This window comes from Emys orbicularis, chromosome 8, assembly GCF_028017835.1.
Source record: "Emys orbicularis isolate rEmyOrb1 chromosome 8, rEmyOrb1.hap1, whole genome shotgun sequence".
Taxonomy (NCBI): domain Eukaryota; kingdom Metazoa; phylum Chordata; order Testudines; family Emydidae; genus Emys; species Emys orbicularis.
Window position 1 is genome coordinate 31,266,613 of NC_088690.1, and position 23,692 is coordinate 31,290,304.

The window sequence follows — 23,692 nt, forward strand, 5'->3', positions numbered from 1 at the left end:
GCGGGGCGCTGACAGCGTCTGAGCCGGGCTGTGAGTTCGGACCGGGCGCCCCGAGCTGTGGGGAGAACGGGGGTGTGAGGCGACGGCGCCTCTTGTCTCGCCTCCCAGGTAGTACAATAAGCTGCGGCTGATGCCAGTTCTCCAGCAGAGCTGGTGCAGTCCGCTCCGGTTACAGATCGAGACGCCCTGTTTAAAAACCCGCTCCTCCTTCCTTCCCCTCCCGCCTCAGGTGTGAGCCCTTTCTTCTTCCATGTGTGTTCACGCCGCGCCCTTCGGCGCTACAGGGCCTTGCGAAGGGGAGACGGGAAACCGCAACCCGCAGGCATGGGAGGGAAGGGAAGGAGGAGTTCGGATGCTATGGGGCTGGGCATGTACAGTAAGTACTCTAGCTAGATAGTGCAGCTGGGTCTTACAACAGTGTTGTACAGTGTATCGACACAGGATCTGTTAACCGTTTGGGGGTCTGAAATATGAAGATAAATTCCCATTAGTGAGTAAAAAAATAAATTGTCATCTGAAGCAAATGAACTTGGGTGATGTACCTTAAGCAACTGGCCTGGCTATGAACCTGTCTGTACATCTTTTTTAACCATTCAGTCTCTCGCTAAGGAGATGCTGGTGGACTTTGATATTATGTCAAAAAACTCTCTTAGCAGTCTTCTGTCTGTCTCCAAACTACTCTTACACAGTGTCCTTAGCATTAAAAAAAGTGAAACTGGCTCCTGTTCCTTAGTCCTGTGGGGGGGAGGGGGGCATATGCCTCTGATCTTGTGTTATGTAATCACTCCCACAGCAAAACTTTTCAGGTATCAGACTCCCAAGGAGAACTCATTTTGGGGGTGTCATAATATTTTGGTGAGTCACAATCAGGCTTTGGACTTAAAATTTTATGATGCAAAAAAGAATACTTTAATATCTGGCCAGAATCTAGCCATGAGCCTGAGAAAATAGTACTGTTCTAAATCTTCACATTATAGAAGGAACCATGTGGATCAGTGGGATGGTTTGTAGAGGTGAGATAGAAACGTAACAGAAGACCCAGCTTAGTGAACAATCGGTGCCATTAAAACAATCTTAAAGCTGGTATGGCTTCTTTGTGGGCTGGATCTTTGTGGGCTCTTCTAGCACATTTCTTTCTCTTTTCTATCCTCTTCCAGGTCTTTGGGGTGTCTCCATACTTCCCAGACTTTTTTTTTTTTTTTTTTTCATCCCCTTGATTATGTAGTGGCTTATTCTGTCTTTACTCTGTGAACGGGGAAAAAAGAGGCACAGTTTTCCTTGCATTGTAAGATCTTGTGATGTAAATCTTGTGACTTTTTAATATCTTGATTCCTTTTTTGCATGTAAATCAACTTAACACTTAAGCCTACTGTAGATCTTTTGCCATCAACCCTGGGTTAAAGTAGGGGTAAAGCTGCACTGCTGAGAGTCATGGCTTACAACCAGTGCACTACCATCTACGTTATTGGTTTTCACCAGTGTAGCTACATCAGAGGTTAAAACGTTAATGTAGACAAGCCTCAGTGGAAATGTGCAAGTGTGTGTTGCTACATCAACTGCTGCCCAAAGAATACAATAAGCTTAATACAAAAAAGCAGGTTCTTGTTGCCTGTGTCACACTGCTTGTATGTTGTATACCACTACTTCCCCCTCCCCCCCATCTTTTCTCTCTAGATTTTAAATTCTATAAGCCACTATCTTCTTCCGCTCTACTCTGCTCTGGTTAGGCCTCAGCTGGAGTATTGTGTCCAGTTCTGGGCACTGCATTTCAAGAAAGATGTGGAGAAATTGGAGGGGGTCTAGAGAAGAGCAACGAGAATGATTATGAAGGAAGGCTGAAAGAATTGGGTTTGTTTAGTTTGGAAAAGAGAAGACTGAGAGGGGACATGATAGCAGTTTTCAGGTATCTAAAAGGGTGTCATGAGGAGGAGGGAGAAAACTTTTTCACCTTAGCCTCTAAGGATAGAACAAGAAGCAATGGGCTTAAACTGCAGCAAGGGAGGTCTAGGTTGGACATTAGGAAAAAGTTCCTAACTGTCAGGGTGGTTAAACACTGGAATAAATTGCCTAGGGAGGTTGTGGAATCTCCATCTCTGGAGATATTTAAGAGTCGGTTAGATAAATGTCTATCAGGGATGGTCTAGACAGTATTTGGTCCTGCCATGCGGGCAGGGGACTGGACTCGATGACCTCTCGAGGTCCCTTCCAGTCCTAGAATCTATGAATCTACGTAGGAACTGCAAATACAGTGCTATACTCCTTCTGTGTGTGGCAGCAAATAACTAGCACTTCTCTGTGATTTGTGTTAAACTCTTCTTGTGCTCTAATGTTCAGATGGCTTGGTAGTTTGGAGTATAAGCAGCCGTAGAAATTGTCTCTAAATGTAAAAACATCTTTATTTCAAAACAAGATTTACAAAACACAATGTGAAGCAATATAATATAGTTGTAGGAAAATAACTTCTAAGTGCTTGCTCTAGCTTAGTGTTCCTGAGGAAGTTGCTGGAGGTGCATAACATTTTCAAGAGTACCCAAGCCCTATTCAATTGGGTGCTTTTGAAAATTGTACCTTGCATTTACATTCAGTGGAGAATGCTTCATCTTCAGCAGATGTAGTTGCCCAGTGCTCATCTTCCCCATCACTGCCCACTCCACTCCCCAGCTATTATTCTGTGGAATGACTTAGAGGGAAGCTGTTGCCTCCATAGATGCTTAGAAGGAGGTTGTGTCTCTCTGGGTGGGGAGGACCCTTAAAGGGACAACTTCATAGAAGTGAAGCTTCCTAGCTGTCATCACCCTTGTTCTGCTTTCTGGGAACAAAAGGAAGTCTTTGTGGGGTGGAAGAGTTCTTTCTGATCCTCATCTTGATTGTCATTCATGGAGCAAGAAGGAAGCTGTCTAGATGTCCCTGGTCTTTGGGGAAAATGGAATCTCAAACTAACCTGAACAGCAACGGTGGGGAAGATTCCAGAGACCTTTCTCCCAAACAGCTCCCACAATTAATATGCTCTCTATCAAAAGCCAGGCAAGAATGGATCAGTCTTCCCCTCCTCCTGGGGCCATACAGCAGAAGCTGTACCTCTTGTTGCGTGGCCTCTGTTGGAGTTGGGGAAGGTAGTAGTGGCTGTGTTTCAGGACCTCACTAACGTGGCCTTTTGCCTCTGAACAGCTCTGTAACACCAAGGTATGCAGAAGGGTAGCCTGAGTTGTTCCCATGTGGAAAAAGCCAATTTTTCCCTTAAATAAATTGTCCCTATTAAAAACAAGCTGCTTTTGTTATTTGGTTTAATAGGCTACTGGACTAGATCCCGCACTGGTAGGCATTGCCATATTGAACCATATGTTACTGTGTCCTAGAAAGCAGTCTAATTTTCTACTCTGAACAGAGCTCTACAAAAATCTTATCTTTCTTTTATTAAAATGTAACAGCATCTGCCTTTTTTGGAGCAGCCATGTGCTAACTATCCCTTAAAAGTTTAAGGCAAATCTTCAGGGTGCAGGACACTGCCTCCTTTACCTTTTCAGTTTTGAATATTAAATACATAAATCATGAAGAGGATATGAAACAAAGCCATTTCCAATTTAGAGTTTAAGGTAGCTTTCGCCACTTTGGGGAGAACTAGAGTGCCAGTAGTATGGCATTGACTTTGGGGAACATCAATACGACAATCATTTCTGTCTAAAAATGTTACTACATTGCAAATAACATTCAAAATTAATGTGCTTAAGTCTTTTCTCTCAATTGAAACTGTACTTGATACCACTTTGTGTAAATGCAGGGTGAATAGTAAAATCAGCTTCTCTGTTACTTGGAAGGCTCATACAGACATCATTAGGACAACAGAAAAGTTCTTCATTTGTAAGACGAATGACTTAGAGGATGCTGTATCAAAAATGACAGTGTAACTTATTGAAATTAGTTAACCCTAAAAAGTAAAACTGTGGTGAATGTCACTTAGTCATCACACAAGTTATGGTGCTTGTAAATGCACTTTCCCTACCTCAGGAGCTTTCAATCTAAGAACACAACAGAACTAGAAATGTCTTAATGTCTATAAAACTTCAGTTTCTGTACCCTAAAGTTCTTTACACTAAAGGTTATGAACTAGAAAGAGAAACTAACCAATCTTATTCCGGTTTCTCAGTATGATGAAAAAGTAAACACAAATGATGAAAAAGAAACTGAGTTTAATTATTTAAAACATGGAAGTATTGCATTTGTTTAAAACACTAATATATCCATATGTTCTATGCACCCTTGACCATAATTAAAAATACAGCAAAATGGATAGCTAAACATAATTAATGTACAGCACCCACCAGGCAGCAATTAGAAATTCAAATATCCTTGCTCCAGCAATTCCACACTTTTTAAGTTCCCCTCTCTCAGATGCTGCTGTGATGGTGGCAGGTTGACTTTACAGGATGCCCTTCAGATATTTGGGTTCTTACAGATCAGGGAGAGGGAAGTGTCCCTCATAGAGAACGCCTAGCCAGCAATGTCTTCTTTCTTATGCTAGTGGGCACTTAATCTTGAGCGGTTTTGATGCTCTGTGGTATGGCACACTCTCCCATTGGTTCTCTGCCATTCTGGACTTTATTGGTCAAAACCAATATTGTAAATTGGAAACCCACAGACAGCCGCTGAGAATCGTGGCAAGACATCCCAACTACCAAGCGGGCAGCTGCATTCTTCACTAGCCTCAGTTTCTGGAAACTTTTAAAATGTTGCCCCACAGAATGCATTGGAGTAGTTTTATCTTGAGGTGACAAAGGCAGGGATGATAGTTGTGAGGTTCGCATACCAAAATGAATGGTTGCAGCCTCCTAGCTTTATGTAAATAATAAAAGCTGAGCAAGCCACATCTTCTGGTATCAGCTGAGAGTCTAAACGGACCCCTGTGTTGTGAATCTGACAAACAAATGGTGGAGATGCACACTCAGTTAAACAAGCCAATATTCTTGCAGTCTCTGGGTTGCTTCTTCCAGCCAGGTAATTTCACCTCAACCTTATTTGGATTAGTTTTAGCCAGTTAGCTCTGCACCAGTCTCATCCAGATACTACGGTCAGTATAAACTGTACTTTTGATGGTATAGCTAATCTAGGCTAAAACTCTACCAGCAAAAGCAGTTTCCATACTAGGACTGCTTTGCCAGCACAGGTATGTTGGTCACAAATCACACCCCTGACCTACATAGCTATGCTGGCAACAGTTTGTAGGGTAGATTTGGCCTTAGTTCATAACCAAGAGCTACATGTTTTATAAGCCAAACCTTAATGTTTTTATAAACTTCCATCTGCTTGATGGATGAGGATCTGTTTTTGAACTGATTCAATAAGGAACTGTCTTGATTGGCAAATTTGGGGTCTCCATCTATATTCTAATTTTCACCATTAAAAGGGAACGGTGCATGCTGTTACTCTTCCTATTAACTCCTTATTCTTTTGCTATCCGCCTTACTTTATTTCTGTTGTGGAAAACTTCATTTAATCAAACATTAATTTTAGCAAACATACTGCAATGTAGCAGTTTTGAAATTATTTTTATAAACATTAGAAAGCAGAACAATATTAATATGCCTATAAAATAAGACCACAGACAATGTTTGTGCAGCTCCTTGCATTGATGTGGAACCCCGGGGAAGCTGAACATATGTCCAGCCTTGAAAAGGAGGCACTACCAAGTTACCTTTTTTCACTCTGCATAATGGAAAGAGAAACAAGATTGTTCAATCAGATTCCTTTTCCAGTTAGTTTTGCTTTTGGTTATCATGTACAGCTTACTGCAGAGAATGTTGAGGTCACTACAAATGAAGCTTTGCAGTCAGAATACAGTAACTCCTTGCTTAACATTGTAGTTATGTTCCTGAAAAATGCGACTTTAAGCGAAACAATGTTAGGCGAATCCAATTTCCCCATAAGAATTAATGTAAATGGGGAGTGGAGGGGGGTTAGGTTCCAGGGAAATTTTTTTCACCAGACAAAAAGCTATATATTATATAGATATACACATAGTATACACTTTAAACAAACAATTTAATACTGTTCACAGCTATGATGATTGTGAAGCTTGGTTGAGATGGTGAAGTTAGAGGGTGGAAGAGGGAGGGATATTTCCCAGGGAATGCCTTGCTGCTAAATGATGAACTAGCACTGGGCTGAGCCCTCAAGGGTTAACACGTTGTTAATGTAGCCTCTCATCAAGGCAGCACAAACAGGAGGGAGGGGAGACAGCATAGCAGACAAAGACAGACCCACACCTTGTGGGGGGGGGAGAGAGAGAGAGATGCACACTGCCCCTTTAAGTAAGCTGACCCACTCTTAAGTGCATTGTCTTTTTATGTGGATCAAGAAGTTGAGGCAGCAGCTGCTGCCCCAAGCTCTCTCTGTCTCTCTCCCTCCGTGTCCCCTCCCTTCTCTATATGGAGAAGGGGTAAGCGGGGTGCAGGAGCAGGGGGGAGGGGGACACCCTGACATTAGCCCCCCCCCCGCAGCCCCTCCGTCCCTCACAGCAAGCAGGAGTCTCTGGGAGCAGCTCCAAGGCAGAGGGCAGGAGCAGCACATGGCAGTGGGGGGAGAGACAGCTGAACTGCCGATTGATAACCTGTTGATAGCCTGCTGGGCGGCTGCAGCACAGGGAACTTAGGAGAGCGGGGAGCTGATGGGGGGGCTGCCGATAGCTAGCTGATAGGTTCCAAGCCCCCACCAGCTAGCTGCAACGGGCTGCTCTTCCTGCAAGCAGTGGACAAAGCAGGTGGCTGCCAAACGACGTTAGAAGGGAGCATTGCACAACTTTAAACGAGCATGTTCCCTAATTGATCAGCAACGAAACAACGTTAACCAGGACAACTTTAAGTGAGGAGTTCCTGTACTTTTAGTCTGGTTATGTTAAATTGTAAACTTGCTAGGGATTTAATTGCCTAGCCAGGTTTCCTTCCCTGAAAATGCCCAACCTGAACGGGGTTGTCAGATGAGTACATATTCTAACATTGGAGATGGAGGTGAAAACACTAAATTAGTTCAGGGGTTAGAACAAGACCCAGACCCACTAGTGTGCAATTTTCTTTAACTGGAATACTAAAACTCAACTTAAAATGGCTGCTGGTTGCCTAGACTTAAATATCTGCTTGTGATGGGCACCAGGTTTGCAAGTGAGGACTGAGGTGTAATAATAAAGCTGTTTGGGAAAGCATACCTGTCTCTGGATCCAGACAAAGATGCTATGTGCTCTTTTATGAGCACGAAATTTCCCCATGTTAAAACTAAAATCTTATTATGGTGACTTAAACACCAGTTGAAATGAATAGTATGTTTTAATTTATTTCAGTAAGAATTTGAAATCTCAAACTATGAACTTGCAAATTCAAATGCACATTTGCTAGCTTTCAAAGGTATCTTCATTTCATTTAAAACTATTTTTCGGTGATATTAGTAGGGCTTAGTTGCTGAAGACTGAGTAAAGTGTCAGTCTTCAAAAAGCTTAGACATAAAATAAAACCTAATTAGATAAAGGCTAACATTACACGCGGCTGTTTGTGCTGACCAGACTAGTATTGCTAATCTAGCTCTCTTTAACCAATAGTTTACCGAAGAAAAACTTGGTCAAGCAGAGAAGACTGAACTGGATGCTCACTTGGAGAACCTCCTCAGCAAAGCAGAATGTACTAAATTGTGGACAGAAAAAATTATGAAACAGACAGAAGTTTTATTGCAGCCAAACCCAAGTAAGAAACATGTTGGGTTTTTCATCGATACTTTAGTGCTAACAAGCTTGTCTATTTGTGTGTGTGTATTTGGCAGAGTCACTGCTGCATGTTTATACACACTGCAGTTCATTGTTCCTGTTTAAAACTTCTCTTGCATGTACAAGATGTACAATGCTTTTTTGATACAATGCAACAAATTAACTCTTAATTCCAATGCAAAGACTTGACTGCATAAAACGGCAACTGGAATCTATAACAGAACAACGATTGCGTGTGGGTTGTCTCAAAACATCTTGAGATCTGACAGGATCAGAGTCTATTTAAGCTATGCAGGGTCTGTCTTCATCAGTACTAAGATGAGAGAATTCCTCCTAGCCCAAAGGAAAACAAAATGCTAGGGAAGATATGTTGATTATTTAATAGGTGTCGCTTTTCCCTCAGTCTGTATTGTGTTGCTTCTCCACCATAGTATTAGGGGCATGATGCTGCTTGATATTTTTCTTTGAGAATAGGAACTGGGGTTCTGATCACTTGTCATGTTACCTTTAGTGACTCTTTACAAAAAAGAGTTTTGATTAGACCTTGGTGAACAATGCCAGCATACTTCTGAGTTTTGTAACAAATCTGTTCTGGCCATGCTAATTGCCCTTCTGGTTTGTTTTTCACAAATATTTGAGTGGTGGTTTACTGGGGAAATGTTCACAAAACTTCAAGTTTTCATATGTATTTGTGGAAACCAAAAGTGCTTGTGTTCTTATTCAGTTGGAAAATAAACAAGATCATCATCCTTAGCTGATAGGTCACACACAAGCAACAGAGCTCAAACGTCAAATATTGGCAGTAAATCCTTAAAGTGAATAAATTCAAATCTGCTCACAGAATAAGGCTAAATTCATCAACTAAGCTTTTCATTGCAAACTATTGGCTTTACTCCAAGTTGTAAACCTAATATCCTGGCCAATTTCTACTTGAATTATTTTCTTGAGTTATATTCTATCTGAATTCCCCCTATAGTTTCAATTGATTATAATCTTCATTTCCTCTTTTAGATTTTTTTTTTTATTAGTGGGTCATATGATTCTCATTAACTAACATGTATTAAAATGTATAAACTGTTTTTAATGTCTTTTGGGGTGGGTTGATGTAAACCACAGTTTTTCTTTTTTTGTTTGTTAAATCATCATTTAATCATCAAGCAGGAAACCTTGATTTAAATACTTTACTTTACATTTGTACTCTTCAGTCATTTTCCTAAAGACAGGTTGATTCTCATTGGTTGGTAACGATTAAAACATTGATTTTTTTTTTTTTCAATTAAATATAGCCTTTACACTAAATTTGGTGCTTTTTCCTAACCAGAGAAAACAATATCTATAAACATTTAAGCAACTATATAGCTTTGCATACATTTATTCATAATCTTAACATTTACGTTTTTAAGTTAAAATTGACTAATGCCTTAATTTGCTAGACTAACTTTTACTCATTTACATTGAGCTATATTTGGATAGAAATTGGAATTCAATTAAAAATGCACAAACCAATTTTAAAACTGTTTTATGTAACAAAAAAAATCTTAAATGTGCTAGACAAAGTTTATCAAACCTGTTTTCATTTGACACTGGCCTAACAAACAAAGTAAGTATTATCCGTAGTTATTGAATTGAACTGATTGTGTATGGTCACTGTTCTTCAAAACTTCAGTACTACTAGCTCTCATCTGCACACACCTCGTTTTTATTTAGAGATTGGAGAGAAGAAAAACTTTCCTGCTTTTTTTTTTTTTTCTTTTTTTCAATTTTCAGTTGGCTTCTCAACTCTGAATTAACTAGGCATTGAATTGAACTAATTGAATAAATTGAAAAGAAAATATTCTCTCTGCACCTACAAAAGTGGCTACTGCCATCAAAAGCTGGTTTAGCACTTTAACAGACTCTGGTTCCAGGTGCTCAGCCAGTGACTTCCACCAGTTCAGTGACTCCAAAAATTTCACAGCAGAAGTGGTATACTGCTTCAATATTTTTATTTCATTTAAATAATTGTAATAGATTATACTGAGTTTAGGCCTTAATATATTTGAAATTATGGCAACCTACACTTTTTTTTAAGGGAGTGCATTAAACAAATCAAATTTCTTTTTTATTTAAAAAGTTGATTTTTTTTTTTTATCCACCCTGCCTAAGGTTCCATCTTAATGCACAGTACCATGTACAATTATAGCAAGAACCCCTTGATTTTTTTCAACTTTATGATTTAGTCTGCAACTGCTGATCTTAAAGTAATAGAAAAGCTGTGTCAAAGTCTCTGTTCATCTGGAAACTGTTCTGTACGCTTGGGTTAACTCTTCAGTGTGATAGGCATAACCCAGACTTTACTCTCTTTAATTGCATGAGAAGTACCCAGATCTGTACAAAAATACAGCTTGCATGCATTTTCCTGGCTCACCACTCCAGAGCATTCTTTGGGCTAGGGTCAGAGTTCTCTGTGGGTTTCCATGTTCCTCCTGCAGTGCATGGCTTGTTTTCCTAATGGTGGAGCACTTTAACCTTGGTTGGTCCTGCAGCTGTACCAGGGCTCCCTGCTACAAAAACATCCCAATCTTTTCCCTTCTCCTGCCCAAAACTTCCTGTGTGGCTGAGAGTCTTCCCCGACCCACAATGCCTCAGAGGTTTCAAAGGTTAGCGTCACCACGTTGGTTTCTGTTCAGCTGTTCCAAATCCCAGCTCGCTGTTGAGGAGTTTGGAGAACTAGTTTTCCCCAACTTCAGCCAACCTCAACATACCCATTGTGTGGTCAAAGTACAGTTACTAAGGGTAACTGCTTTCCATTTTCCCTAGCTTGGTGGGTACACAAGCACTGTCCGCCCATGGTGGATTCCATTTTTACAAAGAGGTATTCAGTGATACAGCAGTTTTCACAACTTCATAGTACCTACTAGAAATCATAAATTGTAGGCTGTCCACATCTTCACAGTATTCCATGGGAAGCTGGACCTAAACTCTGTTGCAAGATACCTGAATTCTGTGACATTCTGGTGTGGCAAACTGGAAATCCTGTAAGATTCTCTTCAATTAAAAGATGGGTGTTTTTGATTGATTCAGCATGAAATTAAGTGTTACAACTGGTACTGTTCTGATAAAAAAAAAATCAATTTTATGGTGTTCCACACTTAGTTTGATATGCCAGTTAGGTTCTAGAAAGCAACTATGCTTTAATACAAATCAAAGGTAAAGCTGAGTGTTTTGGCAGCTGCATAAAGAGGTGAGTGGGGCTCATGGTATCCAGGAGGGAGTAAGGCAGTTTAGGTTTGTGGAACAAGCACATTAGCTGGTTGTAGACACATACGTCTACTAAAATGAGCAGGAGTGAAATAGTTGACAATATTGATGCAAACTGTCATCTTCGGGTTTCGGTCTTCACCTGTTGAGGTGAGCGTATCAGTTCATGCCTCTCGGAGCTATTGTTTCAAGCTGTTTATATACTCGGACCTCCAACTTAAGCTTGCTTCACATCTTCAAAGTTTTCCTGACGTCCCGAAAAATAGATACAATTCTCTTAAGTGAATGGTGCTGAAATGGAGCACACTTGTTGCAAGAGGTGGATTCCAGAGTAAATTCTGCAGCAGCTGGACACACAGGCCTTGAATAAAAATATAATTAAAAGCCAAATTCTATGAAACCACATGAATAGAATGGCCTATAACAAAAATGCTAGCTCCATTCTCTTCTTTGGGGAAGAGGAGGAGTAGATGCTGCAGAGGGTTAAGTTCTTTGCTTCCTACAGCTATAGGATGGTTGCAGGGAATTTGACCTCTGTAGATGAACGGCTGATAAACTAATGGTATTGGAAAAGATGTGACTGCCCAAGCTGAGTAACTTTCCCTCCCCTTTCGCCCTCTTCTCTCCCCTCTTTCTTCCTCTTCCCCTCCATCCCCCCTTTGAAATGGTAGGGATTCAGATATGTAGGGGAGGGTTTGAGTGTATTTGGCAACAAGTCACATTTATCACAGTTGGTAGCTGGAACTAATGTTCCCCTACTCTAAAAGTAAGCAACACTTCCTTACTTCCCCTTCTATTGAGTTGCTGGAGGAGCTGTGCATTCACAATGCTTGGAAATGAGACAAGTCTCACATAACTCCTTCACCAGTGGTTAACCTCACTCTAATGCTGACGGACGGAATGTGGGGCCCTTATTCCACGGGCTGGTCTCTTTCCCTTGTCCTTGGAACTGCTGCTAGGAGCAGAGAAGCAGTAATGCTGGAGGCAACAGCTTCAGGTTCCCCTTCTGAGCTCAGTTGGGCCATGTATTTGGCAGGAGTGCTATGGGAGGCTGGCTTGACTTTAAGTCTAGGATTCAAGTCTAGGTTCCAATGCAGTATCTGATCTCTCTTGATCAGCAAACTTAAGGGCCTGAAACATGTGTCTAACCACTTAAAATCTAAACTCTCTGGTTCACTCAGACTGTAAATAATACAATTACAGTGCTTTGAGCCTCTGTCCTGAAATAATACAGGAAATAAAGTTAAACACTTACATAATTTGGGTTTCTGGTTTTAAAATAGAAAAAAGTAAAGTAAACAGCCTATAAAATGTCTCACTAAACGTTTAAAGAGAAATCTGAGTCATTAACTACAGGCTGGGTGTAAATAATGAATGGATGGCAATATCTCAATTATGCTGGCAAAACCTTATTTTCAGTTCTCTGAATTGTATTCAGTTTTGATCTAATCTGAAAATACTCCGTTCATATTAGCTGTCCCTCTTCAGCTTAATCTGCTTTTCTCTAAAACAGTAGATTAAGTTATTTTAATGCTTTCTGCATAAACGCTTTATTTGGTACCTTTAAGACATTTATATCTTCTCTCCACCATCCAAGCACAGCCATTTTTTCCTATGAGTAATGGAACTAAAAGCTCTGCTATAGAAGGATGCTGGATTCTAAGTAGTATTAATGGATATGTAAACAGGGTGAACGGATTTGTTTATGCTACAGTTAAAGGGTACAAACAACCACTAATGTAGGGAAAGTATACTTGGTGCTATACAATAGTCCTTACCCCAAAATGCTAATCTAGCTCACCAGAAACTTGTGGCAGATGTATGACAAGTGCATGACCGTTTCAGTGGTAAGCATAAGTGCTCTTTTTATGAAATTAGAGATGGGCCAAAGTTACAAAACTCAGATCGTGACGCTAGCCAAGTCAAAGTTTGAGGTGTATTCACATCCAAGGCTCAGTGTCAAACTGATCTCTAGCACATTAAAGAGATTGAAATATTAAAGAAATGAAAGCTGAAGAGAGCATAACTTGTGTGGCTTCTAGACTTCGTGTCCTTTTTTTTTTTTTTTTTTTTTAAAGTCCTTCATACTCAACATATTTACTCCCTACCAGTAGTCATATCTACTACTGACTCTAGAGGCAGAGTTTTTACTAAGTATTCTTGGAAACAGACATCAGTGTGGCTATAGGGAAGAAGGCTGTGTTCTGTTCCTGGTGAATTCAGAACTGCTTACTGAGGCCATGTCTACCTTAGAGAGCTTACACCGGCACAGCTGTACTTATGCAGATGCGCCGCTGTAAGATCTCCCATGTAGTAGCTCTATGCTGATGGGAGAGAGCTCTCCCATCGATATAATTAAACCACCCCCAACAAGCGGCAATAGCTATGTCTGCAGGAGAGCATCTCCCACCAACATAGTGCTGTCCACACCAGTGCTTCTGTTGGTGTAATTTATGTCACTCAGGGGTGTTGTTTTTTTCACACCCCTGAGCAACATAAGTTATAAAGTGCTAGGCTATGTCTACGCTAGCTTACAGATGAAATCAGTCGAAACTGCAACTGCATTTAATGACCATTCAATGACAATGTGGCTCAAGTGTTACTGGGGGATAATGTGGCCTGCACAACCTCTAATACTGGTGATGTGTAAGAAGGTATGAATTAGCTTTATTACACGAGCCTATATTGAATTTTCATGGATAATACTAGAAATACTTGTAAACAGAGCAGATGGATATTTAGACTAACATATCACGATTGGTGACAATCACTTTATCCGATTTCCTCAATTACCTAATACTTTGATATTCTGTGAATGAATTAGTAAGTTGCTTTTCTATGAGTGAACATTTTTTAAAATACTGCTTTGATTTACAGTAATTGCACTTCAAATTAGCAAATAACACTTTTTTTAGATGCTAGAATAGAAGAATTTGTCTACGAGAAGCTGGACCGCAAAGCACCAAGTCGTATGAATAACCCAGAACTACTAGGCCAGTATATGATTGATGCAGGGAATGAGTTTGGCCCAGGAACAGCATACGGTAAGTTTGAGCTAAGGAGATGACTCAAATTTCAAAAAATGACTGCACAAATTTATGTATTCAGTGTACGTCTTTGAGAATATTAAAGCTCTGAAGTCTTAATCCAAAATGAAGATGAGGGTAGCATTAGTTGTAGCTGCGGTTGGAACCCTAACGCTACCCCCCTAGTGGATGCATAACTTTACTACCTGAATAGATAGCTCACATTTTGTTTCCCTATGAATGTCTAGTCACAAGGGAAAAATGCAGTTCCTGTCTTTTGAATACGCTTATTTTTTTGAAAAAAATATGAAATACATATGTACTGTGTGCAGAGTAGAAATTGCTGTTGGAAACAACTAAATTCTTGTTTAAAATCTCAGTGCAGTTTCATAGTCCTGACTCTCTCTTTTTTTTTTTTTTTTTTTTAAACTACCGTATATACTTGTTCATAAGCCAGATTTTTTTAGTAAAAAAGGGAAGCACCAGAGAAGGGAGTCGGCTTATGAACGGGTATAGAGAGGGAGAGGTGGGACACAGCCCCTCCCAACAGAGGGATCAAGGAGAGGCAGCAGAGCCAGAAGGGAAGAGGCGGGGCCAGAGTCTCTCCGCTTCTGGCCACGCTGATCTCCCCCCAGCCTCTGAAGCAGCTGTAGCTCTGGGGTTGGCAGGCTGCAGCCGTGCCGCTCGGCCCCACCCCCCAGAGCAGGCTGCAGCCAGGTCAGAGACATCCTCCCCTGGCCCTCCCCAGATAAGGTGGGAAGGGATGGGATGGGGAGAGCGTGGGGGGTCCCAGGCTAGGAGTGGGGTCATGTGGGGGTCCCAGGCTAGGGGTGGGGTCATGTGGGGGGTGGTCACAGGGGTTACTCCCCTGACTCCCAGCTTCTTCACCCCGCGCCCCCCCCCCAAAATTTCCCCACCAGTTGCTGTCCCGGCCCGTCAGGGTTAGCAGCTGGCGCACCAGGACACTTTGTTTACTTAGGTTCACCTCCGTGCCTGCGGATGCTCAAGGTAAACAAATCATCTCGGCCCACCAGCGGCTTATCCTGATGGCCCGGGAGCCAAAGTTTGCTGACCCCTGAATTTCCATTTTTACTTATCCATCTTGGGGGGGTCGGCTTATAAACGAACCGGCTTATGATCAAGTATATACGGTACTTTCTACAAGGGATTATTAGAGTTATAGTAGACTTATTCATGGATACCTTTCTCTTACTCCCTCAAAAACCTACTCCTCTATAATGGCATCTCTGGCATTTTCCAGGAAAATTTTTAGAGACTGGGTTTTAACATGAAGTCCAGTTCTCATATTCTCTTAAACCTACCCATCAGTTTAATATAGGTAACAGTTAAAATTAACCAACAGTTAATGTGTAGGTATATTGTTGTCAAAATACACATTACAAAGCCGGATAGTTTTCATTTCAGAACACAAGGCAGCTCCGCAAGTAAATAAAAAAAACTTGTTTTGTGAGATGAATTTCCACAAGGAATTTAATCAAAGATCTTTGCATCTAGAAGTAATAGGATTTTCTGTTAAAGTAGAAGATAACCTACTCTTTTTGTTGGAAGCATCCAAGTATAGATTTTCACAGAAAGTGTATGGGTATAACTTTAGTAGTGGCAACCTTTACAATCAGAGAAGCGACAAGACACTTGAAAACATCAGTGGCTTGCTGTCCAAGTATTAACCAGGCCTGAAGCTTGCTCGTCTTTATTTAAAACAAGCTAAATGAAACTCAGCTTATTCAGACCAATATGTGTGTAACTTCTTATAAGTATACAGCCATTGCAACTTGTTTAATTCATTCTAGGATGCAAAAATAAACGTTACACTATTAGCTTGCAATGACACCATTTGAATGATGCTTAATATGTTGAGCAAGGATGAATTTTGGTAGGAAATTGGTATTGATCAGCACTTGCACTGAAAAGTTCCATACCTCAAGGGCATACAAAACAAACTTTGAATGATAAGGTCCCCAGTCCCTTTCCTCTTTTAATTAAATAAAAATTCCAATTAAATAGTGAAATGTGTGATCATTGGCAGCATCCGATCATGGTGTCTATCTGAAGTTGTTTTCATAACACTGTTCTTCAGAATCAAATTTACTAACATTTTGTATTAAAGTACAAATCCTACCTGTGTCTTCAAAAGTAGACTTTCAGAGTTTACATTAAATGCAAAAAACATTCTCAACAGTTAACATTTTTCTATTTAGCAAAAACCTCAGATGGGTGATTCAAACTGTCAAAAGGGGGAAATTGCTTCTGGATTAATACTAACAATTGGAACTTTCATTAGCAAATGCGAAATGGAATTTCCATAGGTAGTACCACTACCACAATGCTGTAACTATTCAGATAGATTAAGATCTAACACTGAATGTTCGTTCCTTCAGAACTTCCAGTTAGTGACTCTCATTAAAACAGCCTTGGTTCTAACTTTTTCTTTAAAAGCTATTTGTTTAGCATTTGGTAATTCTTCAAAATGTTGGCCTAAATTCTTGTGCTTGTAGAAATTTGCATAACCACCTACAGGGATCACTGTTTAACAACCATCTCTTCTCCTTTACAGGAAATGCACTAATTAAATGTGGAGAAACACAAAAGCGAATTGGAACAGCAGATAGAGAACTAATTCAAACATCTGCTATAAACTTCCTCACTCCTCTAAGAAATTTTATAGAAGGAGATTATAAAACAATTACTGTAAGTTGACAAATGTATTGTAAACACTTGTAAATAGTTCTAAATATAAACATTTAAGTAAAGGGATAGATAAATCACATGGAGTTTTCTTTAAACTCCCAATAAGGAAAAAGCAGTCGAGACTTGACTCTTGTCTTAAGTAATGCCTGTCATGTTTTTAGAGAGGAGAGAAGGGGGGAAAAAAAGGTCTGGTTCAAGAAAATTTTCTTGAATCTGCCACTTTTTAGTAAGTGTCCTAACTTGGATAGGAGTTAAAATAATGATCTGGATCTAATTCTGCATCTAATTATGCCTGCGGTTTCAGTTTTAGGAGGCAGCTTGTATGCAGTATGTTACAAATATCACTCACTTATTACTGTAGATTATCTTTATGTAGTACAAGCCCACAATTTATTTCATGATCCTTTTAAACTAACTGATTTTCCTAAACTTCCAGAAAGAACGCAAACTATTGCAAAATAAAAGACTAGATTTGGATGCAGCAAAAACCAGACTGAAGAAGGCAAAAGTTGCAGAAGCTAGAGCTGCAGTAAGTAGAATAATCTTTTCTTTAAAAAAAACAAGAAGTTCACTATAACTCTCCCCATTTGGGTCTCAAATGTAGACCGTTCTGGCCCTATGCAAATTGTAATTACTTATACTAGAAGCCAGACATTAATATTATTACTTCAGCAAATATTTCTATGTCAAACTGAATAAGAAATGCCTAGGTGGAATCTAAGAGAAAATGGCACATTGCTTACTTTGTGTTGGGTTTCTTGACTTCTTTAAATTTAATACTATTTTTAAATGTAGGCATAGCAAATGTTTTTGTTGCTCCTCTTCTATCCTACATGAACCTTTGTCATAATGACAATTCTTGGGCCCTAATAAGTCACATGGTTTGTGTTAACTTCTAATCACTAATACTTCAAAATGTGGAGGAACTTTTTCACATAGTAATTTTTAAGGTGGGGTGTGCCAAACATTAAGTAAGAATTACTCTTTTTGTTTGTTTGTTTACTAGACGTGTGGGAGCATAAGTAGAACAGTTGGGAGTCTTCTGAAGGCTTAACCTTGCCCTATGCTAAATTACTTTTGCTTCAATATTCTTGTCTTTTTCTTTGGAATGGCTTGTCACACATTTTACATAATTTCAGGGAATTTATCACATCTTTATACCTTTTTACATATCAACAGCTCCAAGTCCTGTTACCTTAGATATTAGCTTGCAAGGTCCAGTATAGCAGATAACCATTTTACCCAACATAAAAATCCCAGGAACAACCATTTCCAAAACATTTCAGTGGCCTCATTAATCTTAGTTTTCTCTCTAGTTATGTTGTGATTTGCTTACATGCATTATTAGATTTTTGTTAGTTGGGGGAGGGAATTAATCTGCTGACTCCATTCAGAGGAACAAATTACTTGCTGATCATTACTACAGGACTAGTAATAAGAAAAATACTTGTCCTGTAAACATTTATCTGTCAGTGTTTCAATGGTGGTAGATCATGAGACTACCTACCTCTCAGGGTACATCTACATTGCAAATTAATGTGTAATACCTGTATTAGCTTTAATTTAGCTAGCATGGGTAACAATAGCAGTGAACATGTGGTGCACAGACCCTGGTGTGGGCTAGCAACCAGAATACATACCCACTCCCACTGGGAGGTGTGCTTAAACTGGGGCAGCTAATCTGCACTGAAGCTCATGCCATCACGTCTTCCGTGCTAAAGCTAGTACGGGTATGCCTACCTGTGTTTTATAAAGTACACCTCAATTTGTGATGTAATTAAAAGTACATGTACATTACCATCTTGCTTGCCTATACTTCAATCCCAAACCCCTTTAGTAGTTAACTCAAACTAACAACATTTTAATGCTTTTCTGCCTCTTGAACCCTGGGTTTCAAGCTTCCAGAGTGTATACTCAAAAGGGCCTATAAAGCCTTACCTTGCAGTTGGTAGTGAATGTTCAGAGTAGAAGCCAGAAGATCAGGAGGGGGTGAAGAAGTGTGGAGGGATTGGTTCAGGTTGCCATGGATCATTCTTGATTTCTAAAGGAGGTTTGCCTGGCTTGCTAGCTGTAGTGAATGTCTGAGTCAGTAGCATACACTTTCATTGAGGGTTTTAACGCTCGTCTTTGTGATAGCCTCAGGTCTTGTTTCAAATGTTTTCTCTGTTCTATAAAAGAAAATGAAACAAATGCAGATGGAGTAACATGTAACTTTAATCTCTTCATAAGTCATGCGCCGTTATGTTCAATAGCTAAATGAAGTAGTCCAGAGCAGTATTTACAATGGCTGAATAAAACTACTTGAACTAAACAAGCAACTGTTTGGATTTCTAGGTATGCTTCACCACTTGCTCAGTTCAATCTTGCAGTGTTTAACTATTCTGTGTTCTGTAACATATTGTTCACCTGCAGTAATAACAGTGTAACCTGGTTTTGTCTCTGTCTATGCACTAAAGCAACTAAACACGTCTCAGCCTGAAGAAAATAACATTATGGTAAATGTCTCTTACATGCTCAACTTGCTGCATGTAAAATGGCTAAAGGTTTGTTGGCCTCCTGTGTTCATACATTCTTTTACAAAGTGTTTCCTCTTGCTATCCAACTCTAGTGGCCTTAATTGTCATATCAAGTATTTGGAATGGAGAAATGAATCAATATTCCAATTTCTTGGAGTCCTTACTTTAATAATACAAAAAAAGTACTAGATAAATGACTCATGGCTCTATATTGTTAAATTGTCCCTGTCAGACTGCATCCAATAATCTAAAGTGTGCAATACTGTAGCCTTGTTTCCACAACTTTATTGATGTCAGAAAGCTTAATGTACCAATTTAAAAAAAATTTACTATTGAAAAATTAAGTGCAATTGTGGGAAAACAACTGAAATGCATTATTTGACTTTCCCCATAGTATTTTGTACAGGACCATTTCAGGGGAACTGCACCCCACACTGCTTTACGGTGTCCTTAAGGGCACCCCAAACCAGTCAAAAGCATTACAGAGAACGTCATAAAATAGTGTCATAAACACAAGTTAAATTTACCAGGGATTACCCATCATCTGGTGGGTCTGTACATGTGTTGGTTCAGAGTTTCATCCGCAGTCAGTGCAGGCTGACCTTTCGTGCAGTTTTTTGTGGGGTAAGGGATGTTTGTTTGCTCACCTCTTAAACCCGGTCCAAGCCAGTATATATAATTGTCTAAGTGTCATATTTCTATGGATTTGCATTAATTACCTCCTAATGATTCCAGCTTTCACAGTAAACCCACCCAATGAGCCAGGAACAAACACACACATACATATATAGATAGGTTGCTCATAAATGGTTATATCTCTCTATGTGCCCATAGCATTTGATTAGACTCAAGATGTTGTTTGAATTATTGTATTAATAAATAATCTCAACATCATAATCTTCGTAGTTTCTATGCTATCAGGGTCTCATATCTATCACAGTTGGAATAAACTGTGGATCTGAATATTTTAGGGACTCTTTCTTGTCTCTGATATCAAACTAATTGTACAAACAATTGAAACTATGAATATTGCAATATGATTATTGGGCTAATTTAGAAATAACAATTGTAAGTTACTTGTTGCAAAGATTTGCTGATTCTTTCTCAGCCTGGAAAATATTTACACACTGTTTTTAGACCAGAGTGTTAGCATACTAGTCAAAATTACTTCTGTAGAACATGCACAATATTTTATGATGGTTCCTCAATCTGGTGTTGTCCTTGGTCTGTACAGCACCTGGTACAATACAGCATTGATTTTCAGTGTGGCCTGTAATACAAATAAACACTGAAGTGTTAAAGGTTCCATCGTTGATGGACAGTGAATCGTTAAACCAAAGAATCTTACCTGTAGTTATAAAACTAATGAAGTCTTGGGTCATAATTGCATATTTTAACCACAACTTTGACAGTGTCAGAATGGCTTTCCAAAAAACTTCTAATTTCAACATAATAAACTAAAGGAAAGCTGCATTGTGAGGAAGACTCCTGTTGTAGCTGTATTAAGTTGTTATTGAGATGTCACAATAGAATTTTTAATCAATTGTTTTAGTTCACTGAAATTTATCCAATTTATTGCAAGTCCTTGTGGAGGCAGCAACCAATAATGGAATTAAGATGGCAAGAGAAATCGCTTCTCTCAATTTGTTTTATATTTAACATAGTTTTGTCTAGTAGGCTCTTGTGAAGGGTGAGCATATCTTTCAGTTGATCAATATTTCAAACTTACGAACCTTAAAGTATCCATAACTAAATTAAAAATCATTAATTTATGTATAACTTGCAATAAGTAATTTAGGCTGTCCAGTTTGTATCCATTTTCCAAGTAGTTACGTATTTTACATTGTAAGAGCTTCATGTTTTACGGACAAGTATCCCATTTTACAGAATTTGTTTTTTATCACTTTTGCTCTGTAGAGTATCCACTTAAGTTTTTTTTATAATAGCTCCATAACATCACATAATGTATGTAATATAGTGCTATAGGTATGCAGTTTAAGCTGGAATTCTTTATTGTGTTTAAAGAATGCATTACATTTTCTTGACTGAACATAGTTCATAGCAAAGGCCTTCATATGGGTGCAGTGAGTCACAGTTGTCCACTCTTTACACCTTCGGGCGAGGGGGAAGGGGGTATTATTAAAGAACACACAAGTATGGCTTTACTATGTTAAAACCACTCTGCTATTCTAAATGTCTGTCTTAACTCTTAATGCTGACAAGATTTGGGCAGAGGAAGTGACAAAAGTAAGTAAACAGTTCAGAAACTGCAGCATTATGAAACAATTACTTGTTTGGTACAGTGTAATAAAGGGTGTTCCATGTTCTTGTACACCTCTACCCCGATATAACGCAACCTGATATAACGCGGTAAAGCAGTGCTCCGGGGGGGGGGGGGCGTGCGCTGCGCACTCCGGCGGATCAAAGCAAGTTCGATATAACGGGGTTTCACCTATAACGCGGTAAGATTTTATTTTTGGCTCCCAAGGACAGCGTTCTATCGGGATAGAGGTGTAGTTAATACATTGCTGGCAGTTATTCTGCTGTATTGCATCAACTATTTAGCCCCTTACAGAGAATTTCAGATTCCAGTAGTGAAGTGAGGTTAGGGTGACCAGATGAGAGGAAGAAAATATCGGAACACATGGGGGGTGGGGGGTCACCGGCAGAGCGCCCCAAAAAAAAAGTGGACTGCCGCCGGTAGAGCAAAAAGGGGGGGGGGAAATGGAGTACCGCGAAATATCCAAACATCAGGACGGTCCCGATTTTATCGGGACATCTGGTCACCCTAAGTGATGTACATCATGCTTAGGAATAAACTTGGAATTTGAAGAAATACTGTTTCTGGGTAACTACTGCCACCATGTGACATTCTTGTGACAAAATATAATATGAAAAGACTGTAAGCCTGCAAGTAACAAGACAGTAGGGCTTCTCTTACAAAGGTTAATTTCTTAGGACAGTATCTTATTGCAAACAAATCACAGTAATAAATTTCTTTGTAGATTGTGTTTTTTTTTTTTTTTTTTTTTTTTTTTCTGAAGGATTGTGTGGTAGTTCTCTGAACTGCCAATTAAGAAACAGACATTCAACTGTTGGCCTCCTAGTACTCAAATGGGGAACTGATACTGTGGAAGTAGCAAGCTCATCTGAAGGAGGATGAAATAAGGAGAAGCAGTGCTAGCCTTAGCACTCTTGGGTTGGCCTGCAAAACAACTAATTGCCTGCAAATGTAATGGAATGCAAGACACAAACCATAGGTTGGCAAGATGATACTTTGAGACTTCACTTGACTTACTAGAGGCTTCTGTGTGCCTTCTGTTGGATTTTAGCACACATACAGTGCTTTCATAAACACTATCAAACTGGTTCCCCTTTCTTTCCATATGGCAAAACTAGGGGTATGTCTACACTACCCGCCGGATCGGCGGGCAGCGATCGATCCAGCAGGGATCGATTTATCGTGTCTAGTCTAGACGCGATAAATTGACCCCCGAGCCCTCTCCCGTCGACTCCTGTACTCCAGCACCGCGAGAGGCGCAGGGGGAGCAGCAGCAGTCAACTCACCACAGTGAAGACACCACAGTAAGTCGATCTAAGTACGTCGACTTCAGCTACATTTTTCACGTCGCTGAAGTTCCATAACTTAGATCGATATCCCACTCCCCCCAGTGTAGACCAGGGCTAAGAAGAAAAGTCTTAAGGAGTCTGAGAGCTGGGAGTAAAACATCAGAGCTCGTTGCCAAATCATGCTGTTCCATACTATTGAGCTATTCTGTGACGAGGTTACACAGACTGCCACAAGCAGCTCTCTGGGGGAAGCTGGAGAATAGTCATGGTGCAGTTGGCAGCAGCCTGAATGGCATTCCATCACCCAACTAGCAGAGAAGTGGTCTAGAGAGCTGTCTCGTATCCCAAAAGCCAATTCTGGGGGACTGAGTTATGTGCATCTAAGGAAAAATCCAGTGGCAACTTTTCAACGCTAGCTATTGGCTTATTTGTTTTCAAATCTTAACGAAGAGAGGCTAGACACTCTGAATTTCTTAGTACTTTTATAAAGTACCTCTCTGTTGCTGTAAGTGCTGTAGAGTTTAAAAAATGAAAGAAAAAGTAATAAAACCAGAGACCACCCAGTCAAATCCTCCAACCTGTAGCTCACGCCTCCTTCTGAAGGCCCAGTAACTGATGTAAATGCATTTAGGTTGATCTGCCTTCCCCTTTATTGAAAGCCCAGGGAGAGAGGGGAGTCTGATTCATAAACTAATCTCTGAATCAAACCATAACTTCTGTTTGAAATAGCTTATCACTAGAAATATATCTCCAGTGTTGCTTTTAAGACTCTAGGTGATGAAGAATCACTTAACCACTAGAACAACTAATATTATGGATGTAATTGCCTTCACTGTTGAAATAAAGCACAGATTTTTTTTGTTTGTTTGTTTGTTTGAATTGGTCTA

General features: G+C 39.8%; 1 protein-coding gene across 2 annotated transcripts in view; it reads left to right on the forward strand.

The window, feature by feature from the left end:
• SH3GLB1 (SH3 domain containing GRB2 like, endophilin B1) overlaps positions 1-23,692 on the forward strand; it is a 37,791-nt gene that overhangs the window by 439 nt on the left and 13,660 nt on the right. Inside the window, exons 2-5 of one of the 2 annotated variants that reach the window (XM_065409144.1) lie at positions 7,583-7,724; positions 13,900-14,028; positions 16,586-16,719; positions 17,156-17,248. In XM_065409144.1, coding sequence (XP_065265216.1) covers positions 7,583-7,724; positions 13,900-14,028; positions 16,586-16,719; positions 17,156-17,248 — 498 coding nt within the window. The remainder of the gene's footprint in view (positions 1-7,582; positions 7,725-13,899; positions 14,029-16,585; positions 16,720-17,155; positions 17,249-23,692) is intronic. The other variant, XM_065409145.1, reaches the window with a different exon arrangement.